Consider the following 27,912-nt stretch of genomic DNA (forward strand, 5'->3'; position numbering starts at 1 on the left):
GCAAAAAGCCACCTCCAGCAGAGACTCTACAACCCCTGCACACGTGCTCACCTGGTGTTTCAGAGGTGTGCACTAATTCAGAAGTCACTTGTGCTGGCACAAGGCCGAGGCATGCCTGCTATTGCAACAGGGCTCCCATTTTGTGTCTCTCCTCACATAACAGCTCCTCTGCATTCAACAGCAGGCACAGGAGCCGCCTTTTGCCATTTGTCCTGCTTGTTGCCATGCCTTAATAAACAGTCCTGGGATGAACCTGCATCTGACTGGAAGAAATGAAACATTAATATTCCCAGAAGGATGCAAGAGTTACAGCAGAGGGCAACGATGCTGAGGAAGAGGTGAATGGGTAGCTGAGCCAGTCCAGTGAAACTGCCTCTCGGATACTCCCACCCTTCCGGCTGAATAGCACAGTCAGCTATTACCCAATTGCTTCATCATCCTTGGCACTCACTGCAGGCAAGTGCCAGCTTTTGTCAGCCCAACAATGGTTTTCTCTGCCACACGCTCCAGAGCAGAGGAGTGAGTTTCAAGAAACTGGTCCCAACCTGACAAATGGGAGGAAGAGCGAGGATGTCGGTCTCCAGGTTCTCTGAGCTGGTGTCAGAATCCAGGAGGCCAGAGAAATCAACCCATCCTGAATCCCCAGTACTTCACTTACCACATTACAAGGACAGAAGATTTAAATAGCACGTCTAGGTAATCTCATCCTTATCTGGTATCATTCCGCTGGCACACTCTGGATTACATCATTACTGATGCGGCCCACGAGGACAAGAGATGGAGGAGGAAGGATTTCTTGTCCTTCACAACTGAGCAGGAACACCAGTGGACAAAGATCTCACCAATTCCCCAAATGGTCCATTGACTGCCATCTGCTGCTTTAACAGCTATTCCGAAACAAGATGATAGATTGTCCTCAAATAGTTCACCTGGGCTTTTGTGATCTCAGCAGACGTCTTCCTTCTCCTATCAGTTACCTTAAATCTAACAAGAGGGCCACAAAGCTTGCTACCTGCTCCAGTGCTCGAGGAGTACGTTCTGATTTGCCCACTGCATTTGTTTCCACAGACCCCTGCACACTGTTGCAGAGGCGGTCAAAGGAGACATTCCAGGAGAATCTTCTGGGATCAAGACGTATGCAGACATCATCAAAAACACAGGAGAAACAAAGGGAACATCCACAGCAATCACCTGAATTCTTCTTTGCATTACTATGCATATTCATCTAAATGACTCTCATTCAGGAAAGGCTTTAATAGAACCAAGATGTCTTCATGGGCCTGTACAAAACACACACACACACACACACACACACACACACACACAATCCAGCCACACAAAATGGTCTAAAAGCTTGTATTTACAGCCTTGGAGAACGGTAGGCTGTTTACTAAAGGATTAGATAAGGCTTGACAAAGATGGAGTAAGGTGGGCATGCTGTGCCTTAGAAAACTTTTGCAATACAAGAACCCAAAACATCCCTGTAGGCACTTTCAGTTAGAAAAGAACTTTAAAAAGAAGGGGGGAGCAACTGCAAACAGGTTTGGCAAAGCACACTGGCCACAGATGGAGAGGGGACAAGATTACATGAGGGTGACCAAACAGCGGTGTGTCTGAGACACCCCTGAACAGATAGTCCTTTTACTGGTGAGATCTGTGGGACTATCTCAAAATAGATACCTTTGCCTTTTGTCTCAGGACAGCACTTGGAACAGCAGCCCAATTCTTCCCCTTTTGAGAGTACTGAGACACTGCCACCAGGCAGACTTCCATACCATTGCATTACAGACATCCAAGAAAACCAGGACACAGTAGCATTGCTTGAAGGGCATCTATTGCAAGGACTTTTCTCAACAGAAAAGCATTGTAGGGCACACCTTTGCTTTCATAACCAATTTGGTCAGGCAGTTTGTCAGTCACATCCTGGGCAAGAGGCAAGCACCCAGAGATCTGTTCTTGAACACTTCCTTTGCACTCTGAAGTTGAGTAATTCCTACACTTCCACCTGCCTGCACTGAGCTCTGGAGGTCAGTCACAGCAGTGGTGATGGGGGCTGCTACTATCAGCATTTTCAAACAGGTACTCAAGGAAAGCTCTACTCCTTAGAGTACTTCCAGAGTAGGCTGGAAAGTTCTTCATGAGTAAAGAGGAAGCAGCAGAAAACGTGTAAAAAAAATCATAGAATGGTTTGGGTTGGAAGGGACCTTAAAGCTCATCCAGTTCCAACCCCCCCTGCCATGGACAGGGACACCTTCCACTAGAGCAGGTTGCTCCAAGCCCCTGTGTCCAACCTGGCCTTGAACACTGCCAGGGATGGGGCATCCACACCATCTCTGGGCAACCTGTGCCAGGGCCTCACCAACCTCTCAGGGAATAACTTCTAGGTAATGCTTAATCTAAATTTACCCTTTTTCAGTTTAAAACCCTTCCTCCTTGTCCTGTCACTACATGCCCTTGCTTTTCTTGAGAAATAGCATCATCGCACCACCAAAGTATTTGGAATTGAGGGACCAGAACATGCAGGCATGGGGCCTTCTCCAGCAACCCGGTATTGTGCTCAACTCTGAATTTACAGCAACCTATAAAACACAAACACAATTACAAAGTTCCCCACTGTGCCCATTTAAACACAGCTAAGCGTAGGTGTGGATTTACATTTAAAGAAACAACCCACAGGAGAGAAGGCACAGCAGGGCCAGCAGCCACATGGCACGTTTCATTCCAAAGGAAGAACACCTGACTGCTACATGCAGATTGACAAATAAATAAACCCAAGTATATGCTCTGCCTTTTCTATTTAAGACTGCTATTACACCATTATGGGCAACTCTGTTAGGGGACTCTTCACAAAGCTTCGCGGGAAGAAAACTAAACCGCCTTGTGCGGGAACACTTTTAGGTTGGGATGAGGGTTTGGTTTCAGCATGAGTCAGGGCTTAGGTCTTCACAGCAGCTGAGCAAGAAGCAGCTGTCAGAGCTAGGCCTATAACGAGGAGGAGAGAAGCACACAAGAAGAAACACATTGAGAAGAGTGGAATAAAGCACACGGGAGAATTAGCCCAGATCAAGTCAGAGTAAGTTTATTCATGTGAGATCAGTTCGGACATGGTCAGATTGAAAACCCTTCACATCCAAGCACCTTGAGGAAATACACAGAACCAATATCCCAGGACAAAAGCAGCAACAATAACAACAAAACCCTGCAGTCACAGGCATGCCTCAGTAATTGAGGGTGGCCTCAAAGCACCACCACGAGCTGCTGGGCAGCCTGTGCTTGCAGCACTCACAACACATCTGACACTTCTCAAGAGGGGACAGAACTGTTTACAGGAAACCATTTGTTACAGGGGCCAACCTCTCCTCCCCCCCGACCCTGGCAACATCTCTTTCCCACACCACCTTTCATCAGAAGCTTATCTCGTGCCCAGACGGCAGGCAAAGAGCTCATCCAGGTTGGAATTCGAAACCGCGGATTCTCAGACACTGGGGCTGGGGCAAACGGTGCCGCCATCAATTTTAGAACTAAGTTTCAGGGAGTTCTGATTCTATTTGTACAGGGGCTAATGAGTAGCTTGGGATGTGAACACTAACCCCACGGCATAATTCTGAGAACAGGATGATAGATTCTCAGTCTCCTGCTCTAATTATACAGGCAAAAATTGCAATGGGAATGAGAAGAGACAAGAACAGGATTCAGGTCCCTCATCAGCTTAATGGCATTGTTTTCCCAAGCACTGTTTTTTTTTGGAAGGCTAGCAAAAAAATGCAGGAATCACCTCCACCAAGAAAGAAAGAGACTCTCAAAATAAAAGTATAAAATGGGGCAACTGAGTTTCATAATAAGAAAAGCTGTGCACAGAGCCCTCACTGCAGAAGCAGAAGTCACTAAGCAACCATTCAATACATTAAAACCTTAAGGCACTAATAATGTTCCACTTGTTACAATCAACACGTGATTAAAGATTGACATTCATGACTTTAAAAAACAATAAAATAAAATCACTGTACATTTTGAAAAGGCATCTTTTCCCATTTAAAAAGTTTCAGCTCCAAGAATTTTCCTGCCCTCTGCCCCATCCAGGCATTGTTGACTAGTTACACTGAGTGTTTGATCAGATGTTCTGCTGGGTAACACGTGCCTATTCCAATGAAACATCCCAAGGCAGAATCAGAAAAGGATCTGTTGAGAGGTTGCTCAATGCTCCCATTAACATCACCAGCAAATGTCAGAGGTGTCCATGGTCACCCTGCTTACTGCAGTACTGCATAATACTCAGATACCACCATACTGACTGCAGTCAGATGGTTTTAGTGCTGACTTGCATCTAACCTTTCTCTTCAAGATACAATTCAAGCTTTAAAACCCTAGGCAGAGGAGCATGGGGGAAAGACAGCAGCACTTGCTCACTATTACTATTCTCAGTCCCTATCTGGAAGCCCTTGTCTGAGAGCAGCCAGGTCCCTTAAATTCCTTTAATTCCCTTCTGGTTCTCCTTTACTGCAGACGAGCAATTGCCCAACAAGTATGAAATCGGTGACACCAGCTTCCTTCAGCGGGTCTCATTTTGGTCAGTATTGATCAGAGTTCAAATAACAAAGCAGTAGTGAAAGTATTTGTGTCCCATTACTGATCCCCAAAGCCATTCAAGGATCCTTTAGACACAAAGGATCTATTAAGGCTTTTTGTCAGAGATCATAGTAAAGTATTGCACACTATTTGTCTGCTTAAATAGTTAAAAGCTGAAATCTCATTTCCCAGAGATTAGTAATATCATTACTATTGTTAAAAAATGCTAAAAACCAACATGGAGGTTAACTTTTCCATGTCAATCTACTGGAACATGTGACAGTTAGTAGCTAGGGATAGCAGAGGTCTGTCTGTGCACAGATTTAGCAACAGCACATTTTATACAACTGGACAGTGCTGATTGCAGATCATTATTTTTGACCTTTCTAAAAGCTAAAGCAATCATAAATTTAGACTACCCATGAAATGCACTGTGTGATTTCACCAGCACAACAGAGCATCAAAATTCATTGCAAGACCACCTCTCCACTGTCAGTCTTAAAGAGCTGACCTTTGGTCAGGATGTCCAGAAATAAATAAGGGTATAGCAGTGAGACCACCCAAAAGAAGACCCTGGTGTGACTGCTGGCATGGCAGAGTCTGGCAGGCTGGGACAATCCACCAGTCTTGGCAATCCTGGACAATCCACCAGGGCTGCAGCTCCATGTGTGTGGTCTCAGGATGCGTATTTGGTACTCCACTACTGAGCTCGCCAAAGGCAGGTCCATCAAGTCTTGCAGGACAGTTCTGAATTAGTCCAAACCTGGAGGATGTAACAAACAAGTCTCCCAGGGTTCTGATTAGTGTTCCAGCTGTCAGGTCCATACAGCAGTCCTTCTGGAGGCGAGCAGATGTCACTCCGCTAGCCCTCGCAGGTGCCGTTCATGCAGGAGCAATCTCATCTCCCTCACTATTAATGGTGAAATGAACAGGATTGTTGAACTCGTCTGTAAAAAGAAGTATATCAAGGACAATTAGCACAGAGCAGCCATAGCTGCAGCCATCCTGCCCTCCAATGTGCATTCCAGGCCTCCCCAGAAAGATACAGGCTAAGAGAAGCTACGACAAAGTGGCCCACTGGATGGGAGGACTGAGTTTGCAGGAAAGCTCATATGATTTCAGCTGCCATGATCTTCTTTTCATAAAGAAGATGAGCTCTTCCCTGCCTCAGTGGTCTTCCTCCTGGCCACCTCTGCTGGTTACCAAAGTAGCCTTTACCCTTGTCAGCACAGATGCAAGAATTCCTGGCACTTCCAGCAGGGAAGAAAGGTGAATTGTAGAGCATCCACCACTGTGGCAATGCTGAGGAGATCAGGGCCTGAAGGGTCTTCTCCCCCAGTGACATACCAGAGCAAGACATTTTCATTTCAGTTTCAAGATCCTCACCACTCCTTCCACTAATCTTCCAGGGCTAACAAGCACCTCAACTTCAGCTTTCTGAAAAAACTAGGAACTACGTATGAGGGAAATGAAGGAGGCAAGTCCTTCCTTGGAAGGCAGTCAGGTTGTGTTAGCTTTAGGAAATGCAGACAGGTATTTTTAGGCAACTTATTTTTGTGTCTCTGCCACAATCTTGATTCCTGTTGGGCAACATGAACCCAGTTGATTTAGACACCCTGAGGCAAAGGCACACGGTAGACCACTTTGAGAATGGCATCAGTTTGCAGGTGCTGCAGAAACAGACTGAATGCCAAAGTCATGATGTTCAGGTTCTCACACAAACTTTCTGTTGCAAATTGAACTTTGACAAAGAAATGTTAAAAAAGGTGATCTCTTACCATTAGAATAAAGAAATAGAAAACCCACATCCATCCCAGGTTCTCCTGGATCAAAGACACTAAGTACTAAATGGAAAAAGGAAAAAAGAATTATTCAAACTGGGAAGGATGACTTTCAGGCATTGCTCTTTCATTTTCTAGAATTTGTGGGCTGTTAACACTCCACACGGAGCTCATCACAAAACCTTCCGGCTGATCTTTCCCTGTCAGAAGAGATGACTCAAGACAGCAGCCCTTCTTGTACAAAACCCACAGTCAGCAAAGCTTCATCCCGAAGCTATACAGTAACTCATAGCAACATAAAGACAGAACTGAACTACAGTTTCAAAGGGTGACAAATTGACTCCACTGAATACCAGGTTTTTGCACAGAACACTGGGACATAAGTGGATGTAAGTACTCTCAGAACTAAAAGCTCTAGAATGGCTTATAAATTACACAGGACACATTTTCAAGTGCTGTGCAACCACTGCCTAGTTAACCCTTCAATCATAAGGAAGACACTTGAGACTACAGTCTGTTCTGAACTTCATTCTACTTCAATAGGACTATACAGGCTACAAAAAGAAAACGTATTTCTTATTAGCAGATTTATATTCCGATGCTGTACAAGGGCCACCCTTCTTCACTACTGGGTGTATTAGCACAAAACAGGATCTGAATTTCTAACATGTTCACTGTGGATTTGCTGTTATTCACACACCCCCAGAGTGACATCATGGTTGTCTCTGGGGAAATAAATGCAATGCTATAATGGGAGGAAGGCAGAATTTTTCAGAACTAAAGACCCAATTTTTATGATGACATGAGTTTGAATGGTATGTGTGGGGGAAGACAAACACTGCAGACAATGTAAGAAGAACACTGAGGATAACAGTGCACTTTAAGATGTCCACAAAGCACTGTAATTTTCCACGTTTAATGGAGCTCAGCATCTTTCCTATGAAATAAGACTGAATGACTGCATTTACCAGGCAATCAGTGGCACCTATAAACCCAACTCCCTTTCCAGAAAATAAACTCGTATGCCTCATCTGCATCCTTGGTATTTTACCAGCACTAGAGGATGTGTGGAATAGAACTGGCTCCAATCTTTCTACGAAATCCTCCCCTCCCCAGAGCACCACTGTGTTCTTCCACATAGTTAACACTTGTATTTGAGAAGAAGGAATGTCCCCAGTGGGCACACTGTCAGCTTTCTTTTCTGTAACAGTCTAGTCTTCAGACCTCTGGCAGCATACTGTAAGGACTATTGAAGCAAGTGGTGCTGGATTTACAAGGTGTAAAAGACATTCATACATAAAAAAAAGGGAACCGCAAATAAGAGTGGATTTTAAATTCTGTCATAAACACTGTAACATTCATAATAGGTATTTGCATTTTACTCGGTTATACAGGTAAACTTTTCTATAACCAAATGTTTTGCTGTTTCCTTTGACCAAGTCAAAAAAAAATATATAAAATCACAGAACCACAGAATGGTTTGGGTTAGAAAGGACCTTAAGATCATATAATTCCAAACTCCCATGCCATGGGCAAGGACACCTCACACTAGACCATGACATCCAAGGCTCTGTCCAACCTGGCCTGTTTGTTTGAAAATCCCAAACAAACTCCAAAATATTTTATTGTCACTCTTTGTGAAGCTGACCTTTGCTTGCTTTTTGGAGTTCAGGATATGGAAGTCTCTAAAATTCATTTGAATTATGAAAGTGCCATAACATTAGCACTATAAATACTTAGTTTAGTTCTCAACTAAAAGTGGTTTTCATGCAAGCTTGAAACAGGCATGTTCCCTTGGTTGTTTCTTAAATAATTCTGGTTTTTTAAACCAACCCTGTCTTTCTCTCTCTCCATGCTAACTTCTCTAACTACAACAGACTCTTTGCCTCCTTTCCCAGACTCTGCTGTCCTTTGGTAGCCTCACCTGGCCCACTGCAGCACCAATACTGCCTGTTCCATCCACAATTCCTGTGACTGTTGCCAGAGCCTCGCTGCTGCCTTTCACCAGATCCTGGCGCCCCAGGTCAGCAGAAATTGCAGAACTGATCATGTTGGAAGGGCCTCCGATGAAAAATCCTGAAAGTGCCAAGAAAAGAGCCTTGGTACAAAACAAGTGTGCAGATAAAGTCTCAATAGAACATCTTCGAAGCACAGATTTCCTACCATCCAAAGCTCAGGAAAAGGATTAAGGCTAGGGACAGTGATTTCAGAGTAACTGTAGGTAGACGTGAACCCTCACAGCTGAAGCATGTGGTCAGGGAACACCTTGCAGACCTGGAGTACACACAGAGGTTGCCAACAAGCACATTTTCATCTAACAGCAAAAATGAGGTTATTAGCTGTGGTACACTCTGCAAGAAGTCAGGACGCACCAAAGTGCATACAGAAAGCTATTTTTTGAACAGCATGCATATAGAAGCCTTCCACATAAAGCAGATTTAGACATGTTTCTGCTCTGGAGTAGTATACCCCCATGGTACAGCCTCAGTTGCCAGGGGTTCATGGAGGAGATGGAAGGCCAAAAAAACCCACAACAGGACAGAGTTCTGAAGGAGGAGTGTTTGAAAAGAAAGGCTCTATTCATGCAGGCTAATCTTGATTCCATAACACAGCACAGCATGCCTGGTAGCACACAAAGCTTGTGACCTCTCACAGTACACAAGGCATTTGGGGTTCTGACACACACCCTCAAATTTGAGCTGCAGCTCAGGACTTTGCCATACATCAACTTCCTCAGTACCACTCAGATTACTGCTAGGTATTTTGGCATAAATACATTTCCATCATACTGGGCCAAGGCAGATCCCCTCAATTCCAAGCCATTATTCTATAGTCTACATTCCATACCTCTCTAAGGCAGTTTTCCTACCACTGTATTTCAGAAGTAACAGAAATTGGACTCCAGATTTTACTCTTTCTGCAAAACCAGCAGAAATGGCAGCACACACAAGTGCATTAACACCACCTAAGGCTGGTGTTACTGTTTTTTCTGCAATGTATATATAAGTTTACTAGCAGTAAATGTAACAGTGGTGTTTGATAAGATACCTGTAATTGCCATGATCACAGCATTGATAGGTTTGCTGTTTGGAGAACCTGCAAGAGAAAGACCAGATGAGTGTAAATAAAAGAAATGAACTTGAGAAAACCACTTATCCAGGATCAGAAAGAAGCATGCAAGCATCCAGTTTGAACTGTCTGTTCAGTTAGCTACACAGCGACAATAACCTGTATTTGATTAGAGACTTCTACAGAGATTAGTCTTATTGCAAAGGCATTTAGAGACTAGAGATCTAGAAGTTACCCAACAGCACTTTACAGTAAAAAGTCACCTTTGCCAGTAAAATTTTCTGATACCCAATTTGCCTGGCTCTGGGTTCCAGCCTGTATTATGCCTCTTTCTGTGACACAGGGCTTACATTTTACTCTCCCTGAAAGTCCGCTGCTTCTAATATGCTTTTGAAAGTAATGAGTTAGCACGAAACTCCACTAAACCCAGTCTTTGCTGTTTAATGATCATACCTTGTTGAGACTACCTGAGTAAGCTTACGAAAGTCACATTTTAATTTCATGCCCAGCTCTGGCAGTGATTTCTGTCCACAGATCTCAAAATGCTCTATAAAAGTCTGTCTATATCACCACCTCATTTTGGAGGAAGACGCAGAAAAGTGAAATAATATCCCAGTGAGTTAAAGCACTCCGGTACCACAGAACATCATGTCTGAAGACAAAACTGTTACCCTTAAAAGATCATCATAGATGTTTCATAGAAATGAGATCTGCCTGTCTCCTCCTTCTTAGTTTTCCTTTCAATAACCAATCACCAAAATCTGTATCTATTATAATAAAGGAAGAAACTTCAGTTTAACCACTTACAGAAGTATAACTCGTTAAGAGCTTCTGCCTCTGTCTATATATCTTCCAGCACAGATCCGTCCCCAGATTCTCTTTCCTCTTACAACAAAGATGCACCTGGGATTTCCTGCTCTGCCAGGTGTGGTGTTGATACAATGACAACACCAAAAAAATCTCACTGGCACTGGAGAAGGTCAGTACTGGAACTCACCACTACAGGAAAATCCAACCACTCATCAACCACTAATTCTTTTTGACTGGACATTAACTTTCTGTGCAGTACCACACTTCAGGCAAAAAGGACCAAAAGGCACCATCCCGATCCAGAAGCAGCTTCAAGCCAGAAAACCATTAGAACAGGCTGTGCTCTGGTTTCCTCTAAGACGTACCAAAAGAAACCTCTTTTCACTACACAATAAAAGCATACTCACGGCTGTAACCAAAAAGAGAGCCGACAGCAAAGAGCAGGCTGATTGCTAGCACTGGGGCTCTCTTCTGCAGCACATCAGAAATCAAGCCCTGGATAGTCCCACCTGCAAAAAAAGAAACCATTGTCAGGCTCAGGATGCTGACACCTTGAACAGAACTCTTTTCATTGAATGTAGTGGCCTCCTGCCTTCTCATCAATACACATTCTCTCTAAAATCCTGAAAACTAAGTCTCCTGCCCTTACTGCCCCAGACACAGAGACAACAGTAAACTTATGTGGCACAGGTAAAGCAGGGAAAACTACTCATACTGCTTTCCCAGGAATTTATTACTTCTTTTTTTCTGGCACACAACTAGCCAGTGTTCCACTTTTCCTTCCCCTATAGGACCATCACAGCTCTAGGATCACCACAACTCTGGATGTAAGCAAACTTAACATTGTGGCTGGTTTCTTTATAGAAAGAGCAGGAAAAGGCAACTCTTTTTCATAGGGAAAGCTTTAGCACACAGGTCTCTCATTCCCTGCTGTCTCATCTACTTAGGTAGCGTAGGTTCAACTAATTGCAACAAATGCTAGTAGGAGATTAAAATCACCTTATATATCACTGATACCTCTGTAGGAACTGCTTTGTTGGTAAAAACTAGGAACGCTGAAAAAGCCTAACATCCACAGAGGCAAAACATCCACAGAGGCAAAAAACCTGACCCTGAACAGACCAAAACAAGGATATCTATTCTAGGAAAGCTAACTGGACAAGGTAATAAAGCATGAAACTGAGCACAGGAGAGTGGAAATCTAAACATATACAATATGTTCTTTATTCTGGTGGAACAGGGTCAGATCTTGCAGCCAGCAGGAACAAGTGCAATTACATTTTATTTCTGAACACAACACAGTTGTGCTGGCTTTGCCAAGATCTGTGTTGAGTTGCTTCTTAAAAATACAGGACAGAAGGGACAATACAGAACCCAGTCAATTCCAAATCTAAACTCTCCCCCAAGGGTACTTGTCAGAAAGTAGCAAGAAGCAGGGATACCATTTTGTACATAGTACTTTTCAAGAGGTCCTAGTGACCAAAGAAAAATGCCTGCTGGTGGTAGTGTCCAAGAATATCATAGTGCCCTTTAAATGATACATAAACTCTTTAGGGGGCTCACATACTCTGTGTTTTACAGGTGGAAAAAAAAAAGGGCAGGGGAGGAAACCCAAACAAAACAGCCAAGCAGCCACATACATAACTAGACTTTATATATTCAGTAAAGAGCTAGATCCCACCGAACATGACTGCTCTGAGCTGCATGCGATGTCTGTCACTTTTCAAACACTAGCAGGGCAACTGCAGGAAGATGCTATTCACTTGCTCACTCACCTATGATTCCTCCCACATCATACCAGATTGAGAGCTGGTCAGCTTCTGCTTCTTTCCATCCAAAATTGTTGCTGAGGTAGAAGGGCAGCCAGAAGAAGAAGGAGTAATTCACCAGCTTCAAGCAAGCATAAGCCAAAGAGTACTGGAACAAAGAGAGGGCCAGCAGCAGGCAGTTAGCATTTGGGAAATGCAAAAAGCGTTTCTGCTTCCTCCCATAAAGCTCAGTATCCAGCTACAGCTTTTAGGGAAAGTGCTTTTGTATTTCCCCTAAGAAGGCAGCATTATGGAAGCTTAACACTGAACATCAAAGAGAACCCAGGAATACATAAAAAAGAAGGCTATTTTCTTTTCACTGAATGCAAGGGGTTAAAATACCTTCAGTGTAATCTTGAGAGGAAGCGACACCCAGCTTCAAAAAATGAAGGAAATTTAATTCACCTTCTGAAGAGAAGGAAGCCAACCATGTGACATGAAATAAACTTGAGATTTAGTCATCTGTGCATCATGCTGAGAAAAGTTATGTGAAGTAGTTCCTCCATGCTATCTTTTGCTGCTCAGAAGGCTCATCTGCTTACAGCACCAGAAGAGAAGGCTTTGTTCATAATCCCCAGGCAGGTATTTCAGGACACAAGATGAAAGGTTTGGCCAAATCTAAGCATATGCTTCCAAACCCAACAGCTGAGACAACCTCCTGCTTTTGGCAGCTGGGCTCAAGTTGTCCTTAGCCAGCAGAAGATCTCCTTCTTTATAGCTTTCACGTGCGTGGCAAAGATTTGCTCTCTGGGATTGCCAGCCCAGCATGCAGAGAGAGGAGGCACACTGTTTCAGTGAGGCCTCCTGATAAACACAGACATGGCAATTCAAGGAACCCATACTTAAAGAGGAAAACAAGAATGAGGGCAGGAAACCCAACCTGTTAAAATCACAGCTTTTGGGGCTGTGTGAAAATATGTATGTATACACTTTGAATGTCAAAAAGCAGACCTTTTCTATATATTCAACTGCTCAAAACCACACCTTCTGAATTCATATTATTTTAATAAATACACCCTTTTTAGCTTATTAATGATTTTTCACTCTGACAGGACACAAACTAATCCCCACCATACATGTGAAAAGTGCACTGTACTGTACGAGGCAGCATTTATTACAACATGCTTAGAAACTGTCTACCAGATTGTCAGAGAAATTAAACATTTAATTTCTAGAGGCTCAAGGGGCAGCTGTCTGTACTAAAACTCTCCCAGCACATCACTCAGCAGGAGGACAGAGGAACTACAGAAAAAATATGTCAAATAAAGTCTTTGCAGAATCTTGACAAGATTTTGGAAGTGCTCTTGGTATTCGGTCTCTCACCGATCTGACAGCGTCCTGGCTTGGCAGGGCACCGATCTGCCATCAGATAGTACTCACAGATTCAGAGGTGTTCACATTGCTGGGTTAATGCACAGAACATGGCCTCAAAATCCCAAGTACAGAAACAGCAACACCAGTTGTATAATAACCCCTATGTTCTGGCCAATGAAAAAAAGTCACACAGCAGCTGAGGCAGCCTCCACCACCAAGAAATTTTGCCTAAAGGTTCTTTCTACCTCAGCCCATTTTTAGCACCACCAAAACCAAACTATAGTTTATACAGCATTTAGCTGTATTAGGAAAGAGCTCAAGATGCGTATGCTTTCTTTTGCCACCTCTCAACCAAGGTCTTAACAGCAAAAATGTGGTAGTCCAGCACTCTAAACACTGACAATTCACCCATCCCTTCTAGATGTTGTGCTGCCTTAATCACAACCACCAAATGCATTGCTCATTAAGGGTATCTGACAACACTCTCCATTCAGTAGTTCTGCTTCATGATCAAGACAGCTCACACCTTACTACTGAGCCAGCCACCCTGCCCCTTTTCTTGTACTGATTCAGGGGCACACAGCCCACTGACATACAAAGTTAACATTTTTTTTTTAATGAGACGTTAATTTTTCAGCTGAACCAAATCCATGAATTGGGCAATACTGCTGACGCACAAGTACAAGCTCTCCACAAGACAGGATGAGGATATGTGGAAACTGCATCAGTAGGCTTTGTTTCCAGTTATTTATTAAAAAAAAAAACCCAAACGCCTACTTTGCCACGTTACATCATGCTGATTAAGGCTTTTCAGGCCAGCTTGCTGCTTTAAGGCAGCAACAAAAAACTCCAGCATCAGTGCCACAGAGTTCTGTGTGATGCTCAGCTAGCAGAGAGAATCCCATGCCCCAGGGCAGCATAGCTACCTTAGCAACAGAGCATCCTACATCCACCTTTGCTCATGGCCTCCCTTCTAAATTCAGCAGCAAAAACGGAAGAATCTCTGCCGCCCATTGCTGGCTCATTACATGCACCAAATGAAACAGGGGTCTGACAGCAAGAGCAACATGCAACCACATACACCAACAGTATTATAATCCATGCGCACAAGAGTAACAATCCCAACCCAAGATTTTAAGAGCATAAGAAGTCAGGTATCAACAACTGCAACACATGGTCAACATATTAACAATGATGTCAACAAATGCTGACAACGCAAAAAGTCAGATCTCAGTCAAGAATCTCTGTCCTCACCAGTACTACACCTGGAAGGCAGCAAGCCTGGAAAAAGCCAATGGCCTTTGGCTGGTTGTCAGTGTCAGTTGCTTGAATAGAGTAATTCCGATCATCGTCATCAGCATCATCATTGCTCATTAAAGGTCTGTTGGCATCTTCCTCCACACTGCCATCTTCGTCTGCTCCAAGCTCAGGGAGGCCTAAGTTTTACAAGGGATATGCAACAGGAAAAACAAACCACAGCCTGCTCACCTTCTCCCCGCTCTAAAGCTATGCTCGCTTCTTTTAAGCAATTCTCCCTTCTAGCAATTCCCTTGCTCTCCCATACCTCCATCCTCCTTTGGGCTTAGAAACTCTTCTAGATGGTGTTCTGCAGTGTCGCCAGTTTCTACCCTTTGTCTTCTAGTGCTCTTGAAAGTATTCTGTCTGATCATGGCGTCGGCTTTGTCTGTTCTGAGTGTCTGGCCATTAGTTGGAAGACAACAAATTAGTGCATTTCCCCCCTTATTTAGTGGTTGGGATCCTGGGGCCTGGCTCCTGGGTACCACTTCCCTTGAGCAAAGGGGCTAAGCGTGCCAGCAACTACTCAGACAGCTGCTGCCTGTTATCGCCTCCGCTGAATGGAAGTACTAGAACTGCACTGTGCTGTCTGGGCTGCTGAGCACTCTTATGAGCACTCTTTATGGTAGCTTTAGAGCTACCAACTTTATAGCCCTTGCAGGCACCTGGGAAACTTCCTCCACAGCCCTGTCAAAGCCCAAAAGTTCTTTTGTTTTCCTGTTACGCTTTAGTTTGCCTACAGTGCTCTCAGAGAAGGTCCGTATCCAATCTCAGAGCTATTTAACTGGCTGTGGGAGACCTGCAGACCAAAGGTACTTTCCCTTCCCACTGCACAGTTAAGGTGTGCTACAGTTTCCTCCAGCTATCGGTTTGCCTGCTATTTCTTTAAAAAAAAAAAAAAATTTTCCAGGTGAAGAAAGCCTGATAATTAGGCACATCCTAACAGGTATGTCAGAGCCAGGCTGTTTTATTTTGCTCTTTAAAATATGCAGACCCTATACACATGATGCACAGTGGCATTTCATGTGACCTTGGTGAGTAAAGCATTTGCTCCATTAAATACACTAAAGAGCAACACCGTTTTATAAGAGCCCTGAGGATAAGTGATGTCAGAACAAGCAATAATTTAGTACTCCTAAAGGTTAGACCAGATGATCCTTGAGGTCTCTTCCAACCTGGCATTCTAGAATTCTGTGATTCCAGTACTACATGGAAAGCTGCAGATCTGCTTTCCATGAAGAGACTGTAATGCTACAGCTCTCTTTTACTTACCCACTTCCTTTGGTGATGTGAGCAGCCCAAAGAACACAATGAGTCCTCCAGCAAACTGTACTGAGGCTGTCACCAAGAAAGCATACTGAAGATAAATAAAGAAAAGAGCATTTTTAAAAACACTTTCAGTCACAAAGGCTTGAATGATTATGAGGGTTTCTTTACATTCCAGCCTTGTCAGAGAGTAAATGCAGCTACAACAACCCAGACTACATCCACAAAACTTGGAAACACGTGGTCTCTGCATCTCCTGAACAGACCTGGTTCTATCTAGGCTGAAAGACCACATTAAAACAGTTGGTTTAGTGTACTGAAGTGACAGCAGTGAGGAAGGAGCTCACCCAACAAACCAGCACATTGGAAGGGACTGCTCAAAGAAGGGTCAAACACCAAATTTAGACTAGGTGGCTTACAGCTTTGCTCAATAAGGTCTTGAAATCTTCCAAAGACAGATCCTCCAGGCTCTGGCCCCCACCCCTTGTTCCCATGTTGAATTAACTTCATAGCAAAATAGTTTTCCAAACATCCAGTTGGAATCATCCCTGCTTCACTTTATAACCAATGCTTTTTAGCTCTCTCACTGTGCAACCCAGGAAAGAGTCTGGCTCTGATTTCCCAGCAATCTTCTCACAGGCTTTGGAAGGCTGCTATTTGGTCCCCTAAGCTTCCTCATCTCCAGAGTGACAAGCTCAGCTCTGTTAGCCTGTCCTCACAGGTCACAGGCTTCAAGATGTGCTGGTTCACTTACATTCCCTTCATTCAATTGCCTGCCTGCTGCATTACAGCAATTTACTGCTAGATTCTTCTCAGTTACAGAAGCTATGCCTCCATACCTGTCAGAACCTCACCACTATTCAGTGGCAGTGACATCAGTGAAGTGAGAACCTGTGATGGATGACTCTGAAGAGCACTTTAAGCTACCCAAATTAGAAGAAGGTCTACTATGACACTAGGGCTTTTCAATAATATCAGTCCCGTTTACAAAGAAATATCAGACTCATTTTTCCCAACCTGGAAGGGAAAGGAATACCCTGCTTGCTACCACAGAAGGGAAAGGAATACCCTGCTTGCTACCACAGAATTCAGGATGATGAAACTGGGCACTCCGAGCCTCTTATCTCTCAGAGACAGCATAAGCAATTAGTCTCTCACAACCCAGTCAGACATGCAGTCCCAGATAGAAGCCAGACAGCAATACCTACCTCATAGCCGTATTTGAGAACACAGGAGGCAAGGAATGCCCCAAGGATATTTCCCACAGATGCACAGGCACTCCAGAGTCCAAACACAAAACCTCTTCTGCAGAGGGGGAAGAAATTTGAAAAGGCAACACAGGGAGAGGTGACATTAGGAGCAAGATGAAGATAAAACATTTGAATAAACTTTAACTAAAGAATAAAGTTACAGCATTCTCCCAGTCCACTCCAAGAAGACTCAAAGGTCACTTAAAAAAAACCACAGAATAACTTGGAGGTTCCAAATAGATAAGGGAGGAATGTCCTATCCTGAAACACTTGCGTTACAGCAGAGATGAGCTGCCAACAACTGAGTTACAAGCTATAGCTAGAGCATATCTGCAGTACCCCAAAGCGACACAGTTGAACCTACAAGGAGTCAATTTCAATTCAGCCTCTTCAATAGTACAGAAAGAGGTTTCCCAGTGTCATGAAAATTCAAATTCAGACACTCTGTAATGATACTTTTGAAGACTGAACCTGTGCCTTTAACACATAACTATGTTCTCCACACCAAGCTGTTCTGTGGCTCCAGGGAAGAGAGATAATAGTCACAAGAAAAGCATGATCTCCAGGGAGAGCTTCTAGCAACCTTCCAGTACCTAAAGAGGACCTACAGGAAATCTGGAGAGAGACTTTGTACAAGGGCATGTAGTAATAGGAGAAGGGAGGAGGGTTCTGAACTGAAAGAGGGGAGATTTAGATTAGATATTAGAAGAAATTCTCCCCTGTGAGGGTGGTGGGACACTGGCACAGGTTGCCCAGAGAAGCTGTGGCTGCCCCATCCCCAGCATTTTTCAAGGCCAGGTTGGACAGGGCTTTGAGCAACCTGGTCTAGTGGAAGGTGTCCCTGTCTGTGGTGTGTGTGGGGGGGGTGGAACTGGATGATCTTTGAGGTCCCTTCCAACCCAAACCATTCAATGATGATGATTCATCCCACATAATTTTAATTCTGACCTAACAGTTGGCCTTTTTGGTTTGAGTCAGCTCAATCTGCTACTCAGTGGGTCAGACAAGTGAGTCACTGAAGAAAACTCCACTTACCCAGCTTTTCCAAACCAATTGCCCATGACAGCAACCACGCAGGGCCAACCAGTGGACTGCAGTAAGCCATTCACAACCCAGAGACAGCAGTAGAACCACTTGTTGTAGAAATGCAACCATTCTGTAAGTGTGCCGAAGAAGAACACCTAGAGAGGAGGGAGAAAAAAACCAAAACCAAACCAACTTAAAATCCAACAGGGAAGACCCCGAGGCTACTGCTGAAAGCCAGGCAGGAGTGGGGCCCTAAAAAAAGAAGTAACATTTCAAGGAGAAGGTGCCCCGAAGTGGCCAGGCCAGCCCAGAGGGAGCCTGGCATTGTGTAAGAAACGGCTCAGGGGTAACAGCACCCTCTGGTGACCCACCACAGCACTCACTCCAGAGCCGGAACACCTCCAGGGACAAATGTGCTGTCATGGCACTTCCACTCCAGAAGCCTTTTATCTTTGTAAACAGCACAGTTTTAACAGGAGTGGTGAAGAAAGAGACAAATACTTCCAGTAACAACACTAAAAATAGAGTAGCCTCGTGATCTGATCTGCTATTGTACTGACATCCAACTTCACAAGTCTCCATGCAAACACAAAACCCTCAGTGGCCATTTATCTTAGCAAAATTTGACAGAAATACTACAGCTAGGTCTCAAATGACTAAGAGCCCTAACCTAAACTAGCCAAAATAAACACACTTTGTGGCACACTGCACTTGATGCATGTTTGTGGTCATGTGTTTGCAGAACGCAATAAGCCATAGTGGGGTTTGTAGCCGTTGGGTAAATCAAAAGCACTCCAACGTCTTACCACTACTTTAATAACCAGAAAACCACAATGAGATAAAACTGATTCACACTTATCTGCAGTGGCTTGGACCTCAAGAAACCTCTTGTTTTAAGTGGACATTCTTTTTTGACACATGCCCTCCCAGCAATTACAAAATAAGTAAATGAATGCTTACTATTGTTAATATGTCCCTTAAGAAAGACAGCAAAGATTGTGTTTGGAAGCAAAAACCTTGATGACAATATATGTGGGCTGGGAGAACAATTATAATACAAAACAGTCCCAACACACCATTCTTGTGCAAAAGCTGTTAATCAAGTCTCTAGACAGTGTCTCAAGCTTTGGAATTTCCTTCTGACACAGTATCCATAAACAGATATTCCAGGAAGAGGTGAGTCATGTAGTGTAGCCCTGTGCTTTAGACAATTCAGTAAGCGCCTCCAGGACAAAGGTTTACATACAGACTTTGAAACCACTGAGGTACAGTTACAGCTTAGGCAGACCTGCACAGAAACAGAGCCTCTTCTCCCCTGAAGTAAAATCCTATCCAGAAACCCTAGTTTCAAAATCACACTAGTATGTTTCGACTTACCACAAGAGCAGAAGAACACATGCCAAAAGACAAAACCCAGCGTAAGTTCAGGCGATCACCAACTATACCACTGACAAAGAGACCCTATGAACAAAATACAGCATTAAATAAAGGCACAAGATTTGTATCTGTTATCTGCAAGAGTTAAAATGGTGTAGAAGGGTCAAGCTGATCCAAACGTTGTTGTGATACCAACTTAGTTTGATTCTAACCACTTCTGCCACCCTGGAAATCTTGCTCATAGCTGTTCATTAAATTTCTTATTTTTAAAAAATTCAGCTGAAAACTCTTGGAGAGACAGAACCCTCCCATCCACCGGTGACAGGGTGGTGAGAAGTTCTGAAGCGACAGTATTTCTCTTGCATTTGTTACCAATCATCTTCACACGGGTGACAGGCACAGGCAGAACTAACAAGCTCTGAACTAAGCTTTTTAACTGTATTAGTGCTGGCAAGTCCAGGAAGATGATCCTGTTCATCCCCTCCAAATCTGGGTGCAATCATCCCCGTAAGATTCAACCAAAGCTTAGCAGTTTTGGGTTACTTTTACTCACCACAGCATAGGAAAACAAAAAGATAGTGTCCAACGTCCCCAAGAAGAGAGTTGCTTCTTCTGCATTTGGAAATAAATGGCTGCTGTTCCAGAGCTATAGAGAGAAAATTTTAACAGGTAAACACTGAGAGGCATAGCTCATTTTACTCTTTCAACAGAAACCCCAACTCCACACCAGCACAGCATCTGGCCCCAGCAGCCTCCCATTCTTTCAACACTTTAATTATCAAATGAAGAACAATTATGTCATTATCTACTGAAAAAAAAGTCAACTGTCACTTCATTTCGCTCCTAAAAGGAAAACTAGCCAACCAGAATCAAGAAATGCTTGTTCTACCTGGATCAAGACAAATGGCTGGCAAAACAAACCTTACTTCTATCAAGCATGCAACTGTTAGACAGCTTCTTACACAGAAACACTGATGAGCATCTTCATGAATAATGCAATAAAGGCATATTGTGTTTTCTGTGAAGTGTCTCTTCTGTGCTTATCTTGCTGTCTTCACTAAATGAATAATTCCCTTAAAGTACTTGTGGTCCCAACCATAATAAGAAATGACAGGCCATGAACAGAAAAGAAAGAACACAAAAGGAACAAGTGGAAGAAAAAGACTGGATGGAAACTCTTTACAATAAACTACAGTCAGTAGTTTAGAGGGGCTTTTGGGGCTCACCCTGAGTTTCATTTTACTTTCAATATGATGAGGAAAGAAAGGGAAAAAGACTCAGTTGTCCCCAAACTAAGATTAGCAACATCAGCTGAAAATAGCAAGCTTTGAGGTAGATATGAATCTATCAGGACAAGGTTTTCCTTCCCCAGTACCACACCCCCATTAGAAAATCAACAAACCTTTAAAGGCTGAAAAGCACAGATCCTAGTTGTCCTTCTAACAAAATCATACTATGGCTTGCTCACAAAAATATTGCAAAACATTCTGTTATACTTAAAAAATATTTTTAACTATAAAGAACAACTGTAGTTTAAAAGATATGCCAAAGTTCAAAACTGATAGCATGCAACTTCTCTCTTCATATCCTTAATCTGATTTATCCATTCCCTAAAACACGCTTTACTGTGAATTGATATAATCTAAATTCATACCAAAAGGACCACTTTGATCATTTTTCTTGATCAGATACAATTACCTCAACAGCCAGAAAACACTAAATTATCTATATTAAAAAAAAACACCCTTCCAAAATGTACTAGTAGTTTGAATGTGAGTTAAGGAACTAAATATAAACACCTTGTAGCTCACTTTTTGCATCCCCGAGATGTTCATTCCTTTTTGCCATACTAGAGAATCCCAAACACAATGCAGATCCAATTTACTGTTTTCACTTCCTATAGAAAGTGAGCATTTCCCATCCCTCAGTCAAACATTCAAATAACCAATGATTTCTAACGCAGACAACACCCAGGCAGCTGACCTGGAACTCCCTGCTCTAACAGAGCTGTGACCAAGCTGTTAATGTAAGAGTTCTTCCACTCCCCAAAAGCACTGGGACAAGCCACTGCTAAAAACAAGCATGTCCCTAAAAGGACTGTGGGCAGGAGCCAGGCAGTAATTCTTGCATTCCCATTGTGAGATACAAGCAGTATACAACTTCCTTTCCTGCGAGCAAATGGTGCCAAAACTCCCACTACTTTCACTGAAGCCAAGATTTTCCAGACAAGGCTTGCTGGGTGTTCAGCATTTTGGAAATCAGAACTTTTAGATGCATTCTGCAGTATCAATTTAGGATAAGAAGCTAGCACTTTCAGACAGTTTTCTTCTCTCCTACTCTGGCTATCCTTTTAACATGGTGGCAGCAGCAGCATCACCAAAGAGAAAGGCACAGCCAGGGTTTTACAGCGATCTCTGTAAGCTCATTAACTGCTCATTTATTGCCTCCAACACTTCAGAGGCAGGGCCCCTCGCTCCCTCTCCTCTCCCTTTTTCATGCTGATGGCTACTGTAGAGCCTCTGCTGGGGTCCCCATTTCCATTGGAACACACACTTCTCAAGAAGTTTCTCTCTGGAGACCACTAGGAAAGATTTTACCATCACCTGATGATCCAGAAAACTACAGATCAGACACCTGAAACTCCTGCTCACATTCCAAGCAGTGTCCCTGATGGATGCGTAAAGGGGCCTCCTCAGCACCACAAGCTCAGCATACTGGAAGTTACCCACCTTTCTTCGTACTTGCCTATCCCTTGTGTTCTCACCTCGTATGGCTGGAGCTCAGGGGCTGTGGTGTTCAGGCAGGAGGGAGTCCACTGGCTGGAAATGCTGACTTTGACATTACTGAATGTCTTTCTGGAAGCATGGAGCAAGGAGTAGCTGCCAGAAAACACACAAGTACAGGTTGGCTAAACAATCTCTTGAGGTCAAGTGGGAAAGGACAGAACTCAAAATACAGATACATGCTGTCTAAGCAGACAGCATAGCAGAGGACTGTCAATTTTGGAGATACAGTCAGCAGCAGGAACCCTCAAATTATGGGCAGGCACACTGATTTTTCTGGGGAGTTGTGAAATAGGGTCATGGCCAGAAAGGATTTCCTCTTCTATTTTCAAAAAAGGAGGTGACTGGGCAACAAAAGAAGTTGCGCTCATCTGGCTAACCACCATTACAAGTTCTCTTCCAGAGACCAATTAGGTACCACTGGCAGTATTGTTGTGAAGATCAAAGGATATCAGCAAGGCAACATTTGTAAGGAGAGGCAGTATAGTATCCCAGCTGTTGTCAGCTGGTGTAATAGACAAGCTTTCAACAAACAAATCTAGCAAACCTTCAGGTATGAAGCAGTGACTTCTCTGCTCTAGAGTCTGTCCACCCTCTGCAAATAGTACTTTCAGGAGAGAAGAGGACCCCAGAAGCAATTACAGCATATTCCATCAGTCAGAACAGGTATTAAACGTGTTCTGAGCATCAGCATTTGCTTCCTTCCTTGTTTCAGCTAGTTCCTCCTCACACCCACCGCATTCACCCTTCTGCAACAGAGTGCTACTGGCTCGGCACAGTCAACCTCACCTTTGGTGCAAGCCCTGTTTGTGGCTGGATTCCCCAGGGGCATAGCACACTTCACAACTACATGACAACCAGACCAGTTGGTACTACTGTCTTTTAAGCTTGTTTTCAAGGCTCACAGCCAAAGGTTGAGACTATTTTCCCATCTTCATTTTCCACCTTCAGACATGCCCTGACCTCCCCTCCCAAAATTCAGTGAGATGGACACTTCTCTGAGCAGAGATACGCAGAACCTACCTGAAGAAGGTCAGCAGGAACACAACAATATGATGGTGGGTGCAGTGGGACACAAGGCCTCTGTCTGCAGGCTGCCTCCGTAAGCTTCCAGGCAAAGCCATGCTCCTGGCAGCCCCGGCCACAAAGGCTGGATGATGCTTAGGTCATTTTTATTCTCACTTAAACAGAAGAAGATGGGAAAGGAAAAGAAAACATATTTGAATTAACACTCATGTATAAAAATACATCCGTGCTCCCGAAGGAGCTGGGATTCGGCAGGAACACTCTATGCCATTCCTTCCCGATTTGTTTCGCATCACTACTCATCTCGTCACCTATACATTCCTTGACACATTCTATGCCCCGAAATGTGTTTTTATTCCCACTCTCGCAGTACCCTCATGGCTATCCTTCAACCCATTTCTTTGGGGGATGCCTCTTCAGTGTCCATCACCAAGGAGCTCCCCCAAGATCTATCCATTTCTAGTGCTCTCATGTTAAAGACCATTCCACACCATTTACATCTGCAGTACACTGTGGAGTAGTCTTAAATAAGGTAACCTCCCATTGCTGCCTGGCTGGCTATGGCCTGGTGATGAAGTCAAGAGAAGAGCATTTGGCTACTGGTAGAGAATAGTTTTGGATCTAACTGCCTCTTTAAGATGTCATTGAAAGAATATACTCAAGAGTGGACTTGCACAGCGGAAGAAAGGAAGGCAACTGTGAGGTCTGTGCTGAAATCCAACAGCTAGTCTCCCTGCCTGCTCATTCTCAAGCCCTACATTAAAGCTCCATCTGTCACTAATTCAGTAAGTTCAGCATGTGGCAAGTCATACTACCTGTAGGGCATGGGTGACATCTGCCCAAGCTGCTATACATCAGAAATTATCGGTACTGAGGAAAAGTTATGATACAGGCACGGAGCTTCTTAGTGCTGGCTTACCCCACACTACTGCGCTCCCTCAGCTGTGCTGGCATGGCTGAGGGATCATTTCATGCCTCCCTTTTGTTTTCTTGGCAGGGATCTTTTCAGACAGATTTCTCTGCCACAGCTCACAAAGCAACTACAAAAACACTTGTGTCCGTGCAACAGAGAACAGTGCAGAGAAAGATATGCTCTATAATAGCATCACTGCTGAAGGCAGAACCCAATTTTGTTAATGCAACCTGGCTTAAAACAGCTCCACAAGTCAGCTGGTGGGAACTGCATTTTCAGAAGACATTCAGACACCCCACACATTCTGAATGCTGAGAACTAAAACGATGCACCACCTGTGTTCCCCCAAAGAATTAGAGCTGAAATAAGATGGAACATAATGCTTTTGTGTTCTTTTGTATCCACAGGAACTGCTTGTAATGATTGGTGAATCTGCACAAGACTTTTGAAGTACAGCTTCAAAACCTCACTTGCAGAAATTCAAAGTCATTGCCCAGGCTTTCTCTTATCCAAATTTCTGCTGCTGAAAACTCTGCATGTCACAGGGACTTTCTGCTCTTCCTTCTTATAACTCCTAAAGGTTTCATCAAGACAGCTTCCACTGCAAGAAGTCTTTCTTTCGTGTTCCATCAATGATGATGCATGTGTGACCGACAGACAGATACCAAGTACGACTGGATATATTAACCACCACTGGAGAAGCTGTGGCTGCCCCATCCCTGGAAGTGTTGAAGGTCAGACTGGATGAGGCTTTGAGCAACCTGGTTTAGTGGAAGTGTCCCTGCCCATGGCAGGCAGTTGGAACTGGATAATCTTTGAGGTCCTTCCAAACAATTCTATGATTCTATGATCCGACCTCCAAAACAGAGTATGGCATGGAAATCCTCTGAGTAATACGGATTCAGCCATTACACCTTTGAGACACTGGAGTCCCATTTATCCCATGCTAGACTTGAACACGTTATTCTCACGCAGGACAAAGGCAGCAAGTCTGTACAAGATCTGAGAACACCTGCATCCACACAGCCCGAGCGCATTTCAGCCATGCTCTCATCGCTCCAGCGAGCACAGACCACCTAGGTGTGCCAGCACCAAAGGACATGCTTCTAGACTGCATGGGTTCACAGAGAGCGAAAGAAAAAGCACCTACATCTGGAACCATGAGAAGCCAAGGCTGGCCCTGGAAAAGGCAACTTTGTATGTAGCCTGGAAACTACCTCCATCTAAGGTCCCAGACCATTTCTCAACACCAGTGAATGAAAACTCAGCACCCCCAGAAGTATCACATGGCAGCAATAAAACTGCCTGGGGCCATTGCCCACACAAGCAGCATGAAGAGAGAGGAACCCCAGGCACTCCAACTGCCCAGCATCACAGTCCTTGCAGGCCTGTGGACCACAGTTTCACCAGACACAAGAGCTCATTCTCTTTCCTTGCCTCTCCCTCGGCTCCCACTAGGCAACAGCCGGTAACAGAGCTCTTCTGAGGAAAGCAGAACACAGCCAGTTGTGCAACGCTGCAGGAAAAGTTCCTTCCGTGGGTAACCAGGCCACAGCCTGGAGCACAAGATTTACCACCTGCTTTATGTCAACATATGCAAACATAGATTTTATTTGTCCAAGATACCGAGTCCCTTTAAAGCTAAAACCCAAGTTTGACCTTAAAGTCACCCTTTTTTTTCTTTAATAGCATTTACTATTGAAATTACCCGCTCCTCAGAGCTTTTCAATCTCAGCTTGCTTTCTAGACGACCTTCAGGAACAGGATGACACTTCCCACTTATGGTCAGTGTAAAGATAACTACAAAAGATTTCTTTTTTCTTTCTTCATTTTGCCCTTTTCACATTCAAAACTGGCACTCTCCCTAGGCTAGAGCAGCATGCAACTAGGGGTTTATCCTTACAAATTAGCCTTCTAATTACACTGAGAATACCACATTAAATTTGTAGTGGAGGAGAAGGAACAAAAACCAGGAGGAAGGATAAACCACAGAACTCAAGGCAGAGCACCACAAGCCTTTAAAAAAGGCAGAGAACTGCTTTCCAGGTGTTAAGACAGCTCATCTGCTCGCTTAGCACTATTTACCTCCAGCTGATACTTTGTATAAGCTTTGTTAAGCTTTCCAAATTCTTCCTTATCCCTTCACTTCAGGTCAAAACAAGACACCTTAAGTTCAAAACAAACCTCCTTAACACCACTCTGCCGTCCTCCAGAGCCGCCAGGGAAGCCCAGAATTCGCATTCCTAGGGTTCCCCTAGGAAACCACCCCGAAGCCCCAGCTGTATGCCGCCTGGGAGGACATGGGGCTGCTCCAAGCACCGAGTCGATCCGAGCACTACGCTACGGGTAGCTCCAGCGGAAGAGACGCGGGACAAGCGGCGCAGCCCCGGGCGCAGGCCGCGCTCCCGCCGGCGGCCACGGCTCACCTGAGGCCGGCTGCGGTGCGGGGCGGGGCGCGGCCGGGCCGGTTCCCCCGCTGAAGCACCGAGGCAGACGATGAGAACACGGGTTCTTCCCCTCAGCGAAACCCCGCGGGTGGCCCGGCGGCCACGTCCTCAGCGGGGCGGGGCGGGGTGGGGAGCGGAGCCCCGCCGAGCCGGCAGCAGCAGGGCACGCCGCGGCTCCCCCGAGACCGCCAGCCCACCACAGCCATCCGCCAGCCCTGCAGCGCGGAGCAGCGTAGCGTAGCGTAGCGCACCCCTCCTGCCCCGGGACAGCAGCACACATACCCCACGCCCCCCCTTCGCCGCTTACCGAGCCCAGCGACCGGCACAGCCCGCAGGAAGTCGTAGGAGGGAGGCGGCTCTTCCGGCAGACGGGCCCAGGGGCATGGCGGGAGCTGTAGTGCGGCCCCTCGCCGCTGCCGCCCCCCCGGGCACTGCGGCTGTGACCCGGGCGAGCCGGGCCCCTCGCCTGCTGCCGCGCCTGGCAGCGCGGGGAGCGAGCGACGGCCGCACCGGTGCCCGGCGGAGCCTGCGGGACAGGGCGGGCGGAGGAAGACAAAAACTACATCTCCCGCCGGCCCCGAGAGGGCCGGGGCGGTGCAAAGCGGGCGGTACCTGTCCTGGCAGGGCAGCGCCAGCAGGTGAGCGGGCAGCGGCCGGGACAGGGCTCCTTCTGCGGCCCTCGGAGCTGGGGTCCTTCTCATTGCCGCACCTCGGCCCGCCCGGCAGCCGCGATGCCTTTCCCCAGCTCCAGCGCGGACGATGCCTTCGACTACCTCTTCAAGATCATCCTGATCGGGGACTCTAACGTGGGGAAGACGTGCGTGGTGCACCGCTTCAAGACGGGGCAGTTCAACGAGAAGCAGCAGAACACCATCGGCGTGGACTTCACCGTGCGCTCCATGGACATCGACGGCAAGAAAGTGAAGGTGAGGGGCTGGGGGGACCCAGGGGAAGCGGGGGGACTGCAGCACTTCCCACCCGGCCCCACTGAAGGCAGTAGCAAGAGCCGGGTTTCATGCTGGCCAGGGGTGCTTCCGGGGTGATATTTTCCCGTGGGAGGATCCCCTGGGGGAGGCAGTCACACTGACTCGGTACACTCACCCTAAGCTGGTACATACTCACTCTTGCGGCTTTCCTGGATCTGTCTTTGGGGAGAGAGGGCTCATACTTTGCCTCTATG

General features: G+C 45.2%; 2 protein-coding genes across 5 annotated transcripts in view; one reads left to right on the forward strand and one right to left on the reverse strand.

The window, feature by feature from the left end:
• Positions 1–27,446, reverse strand: SLC37A3 (solute carrier family 37 member 3). 4 transcript variants are annotated; one of them, XM_062616436.1, is made up of 15 exons: positions 27,040–27,444; positions 23,370–23,527; positions 22,328–22,442; positions 20,117–20,209; positions 19,564–19,647; positions 18,196–18,341; positions 17,119–17,215; positions 15,917–16,001; positions 14,603–14,784; positions 12,002–12,143; positions 10,634–10,735; positions 9,396–9,443; positions 8,272–8,423; positions 6,345–6,410; positions 3,064–5,513 (listed from the first exon to the last, which is right to left on the reverse strand). In XM_062616436.1, the coding sequence occupies exons 2-15, from the start codon at positions 23,468–23,470 to the stop codon at positions 5,421–5,423; spliced, it is 1,506 nt and encodes a 501-aa protein (XP_062472420.1). In that variant the 5' UTR covers positions 23,471–23,527; positions 27,040–27,444; the 3' UTR covers positions 3,064–5,420. The 4 variants fall into 4 exon arrangements, with proteins under 4 accessions (XP_062472422.1, XP_062472420.1, XP_062472421.1 ...); XM_062616437.1 differs by lacking the exon at positions 27,040–27,444 and adding an exon at positions 25,994–26,016; XM_062616438.1 differs by lacking the exons at positions 3,064–5,513; positions 6,345–6,410 and adding an exon at positions 1–263 and having other exon boundaries at positions 27,040–27,446.
• RAB19 (RAB19, member RAS oncogene family) overlaps positions 1–27,912 on the forward strand; it is a 327,487-nt gene that overhangs the window by 294,533 nt on the left and 5,042 nt on the right. Inside the window, exon 2 of the mRNA XM_062616440.1 lies at positions 27,376–27,658. Within this exon, the coding sequence (XP_062472424.1) occupies positions 27,464–27,658 (195 nt within the window). The 5' untranslated portion in view covers positions 27,376–27,463. The remainder of the gene's footprint in view (positions 1–27,375; positions 27,659–27,912) is intronic.

This window comes from Pezoporus occidentalis, unplaced genomic scaffold (genome assembly GCF_034315485.1).
Source record: "Pezoporus occidentalis ecotype Australia unplaced genomic scaffold, CSIRO_AGI_Poc_V1 ctg19, whole genome shotgun sequence".
NCBI lineage: Eukaryota > Metazoa > Chordata > Aves > Psittaciformes > Psittacidae > Pezoporus > Pezoporus occidentalis.

Bases quoted from the DNA above. Each gene is read 5' to 3' on its own strand.
- SLC37A3 (XM_062616436.1), bottom strand. From the start codon at position 23,470: ATGGCTTTGCCTGGAAGCTTACGGAGGCAGCCTGCAGACAGAGGCCTT. The intron at 19,648-20,116 runs GTGAGTAAAAGT...TTTTGTTCATAG, and splicing joins TTTTGTTTTCCTATGCTGTG to GGTCTCTTTGTCAGTGGTAT. The intron at 10,736-12,001 runs GTGAGTGAGCAA...CTTTTTTTGCAG, and splicing joins TGATGTGGGAGGAATCATAG to GTGGGACTATCCAGGGCTTG.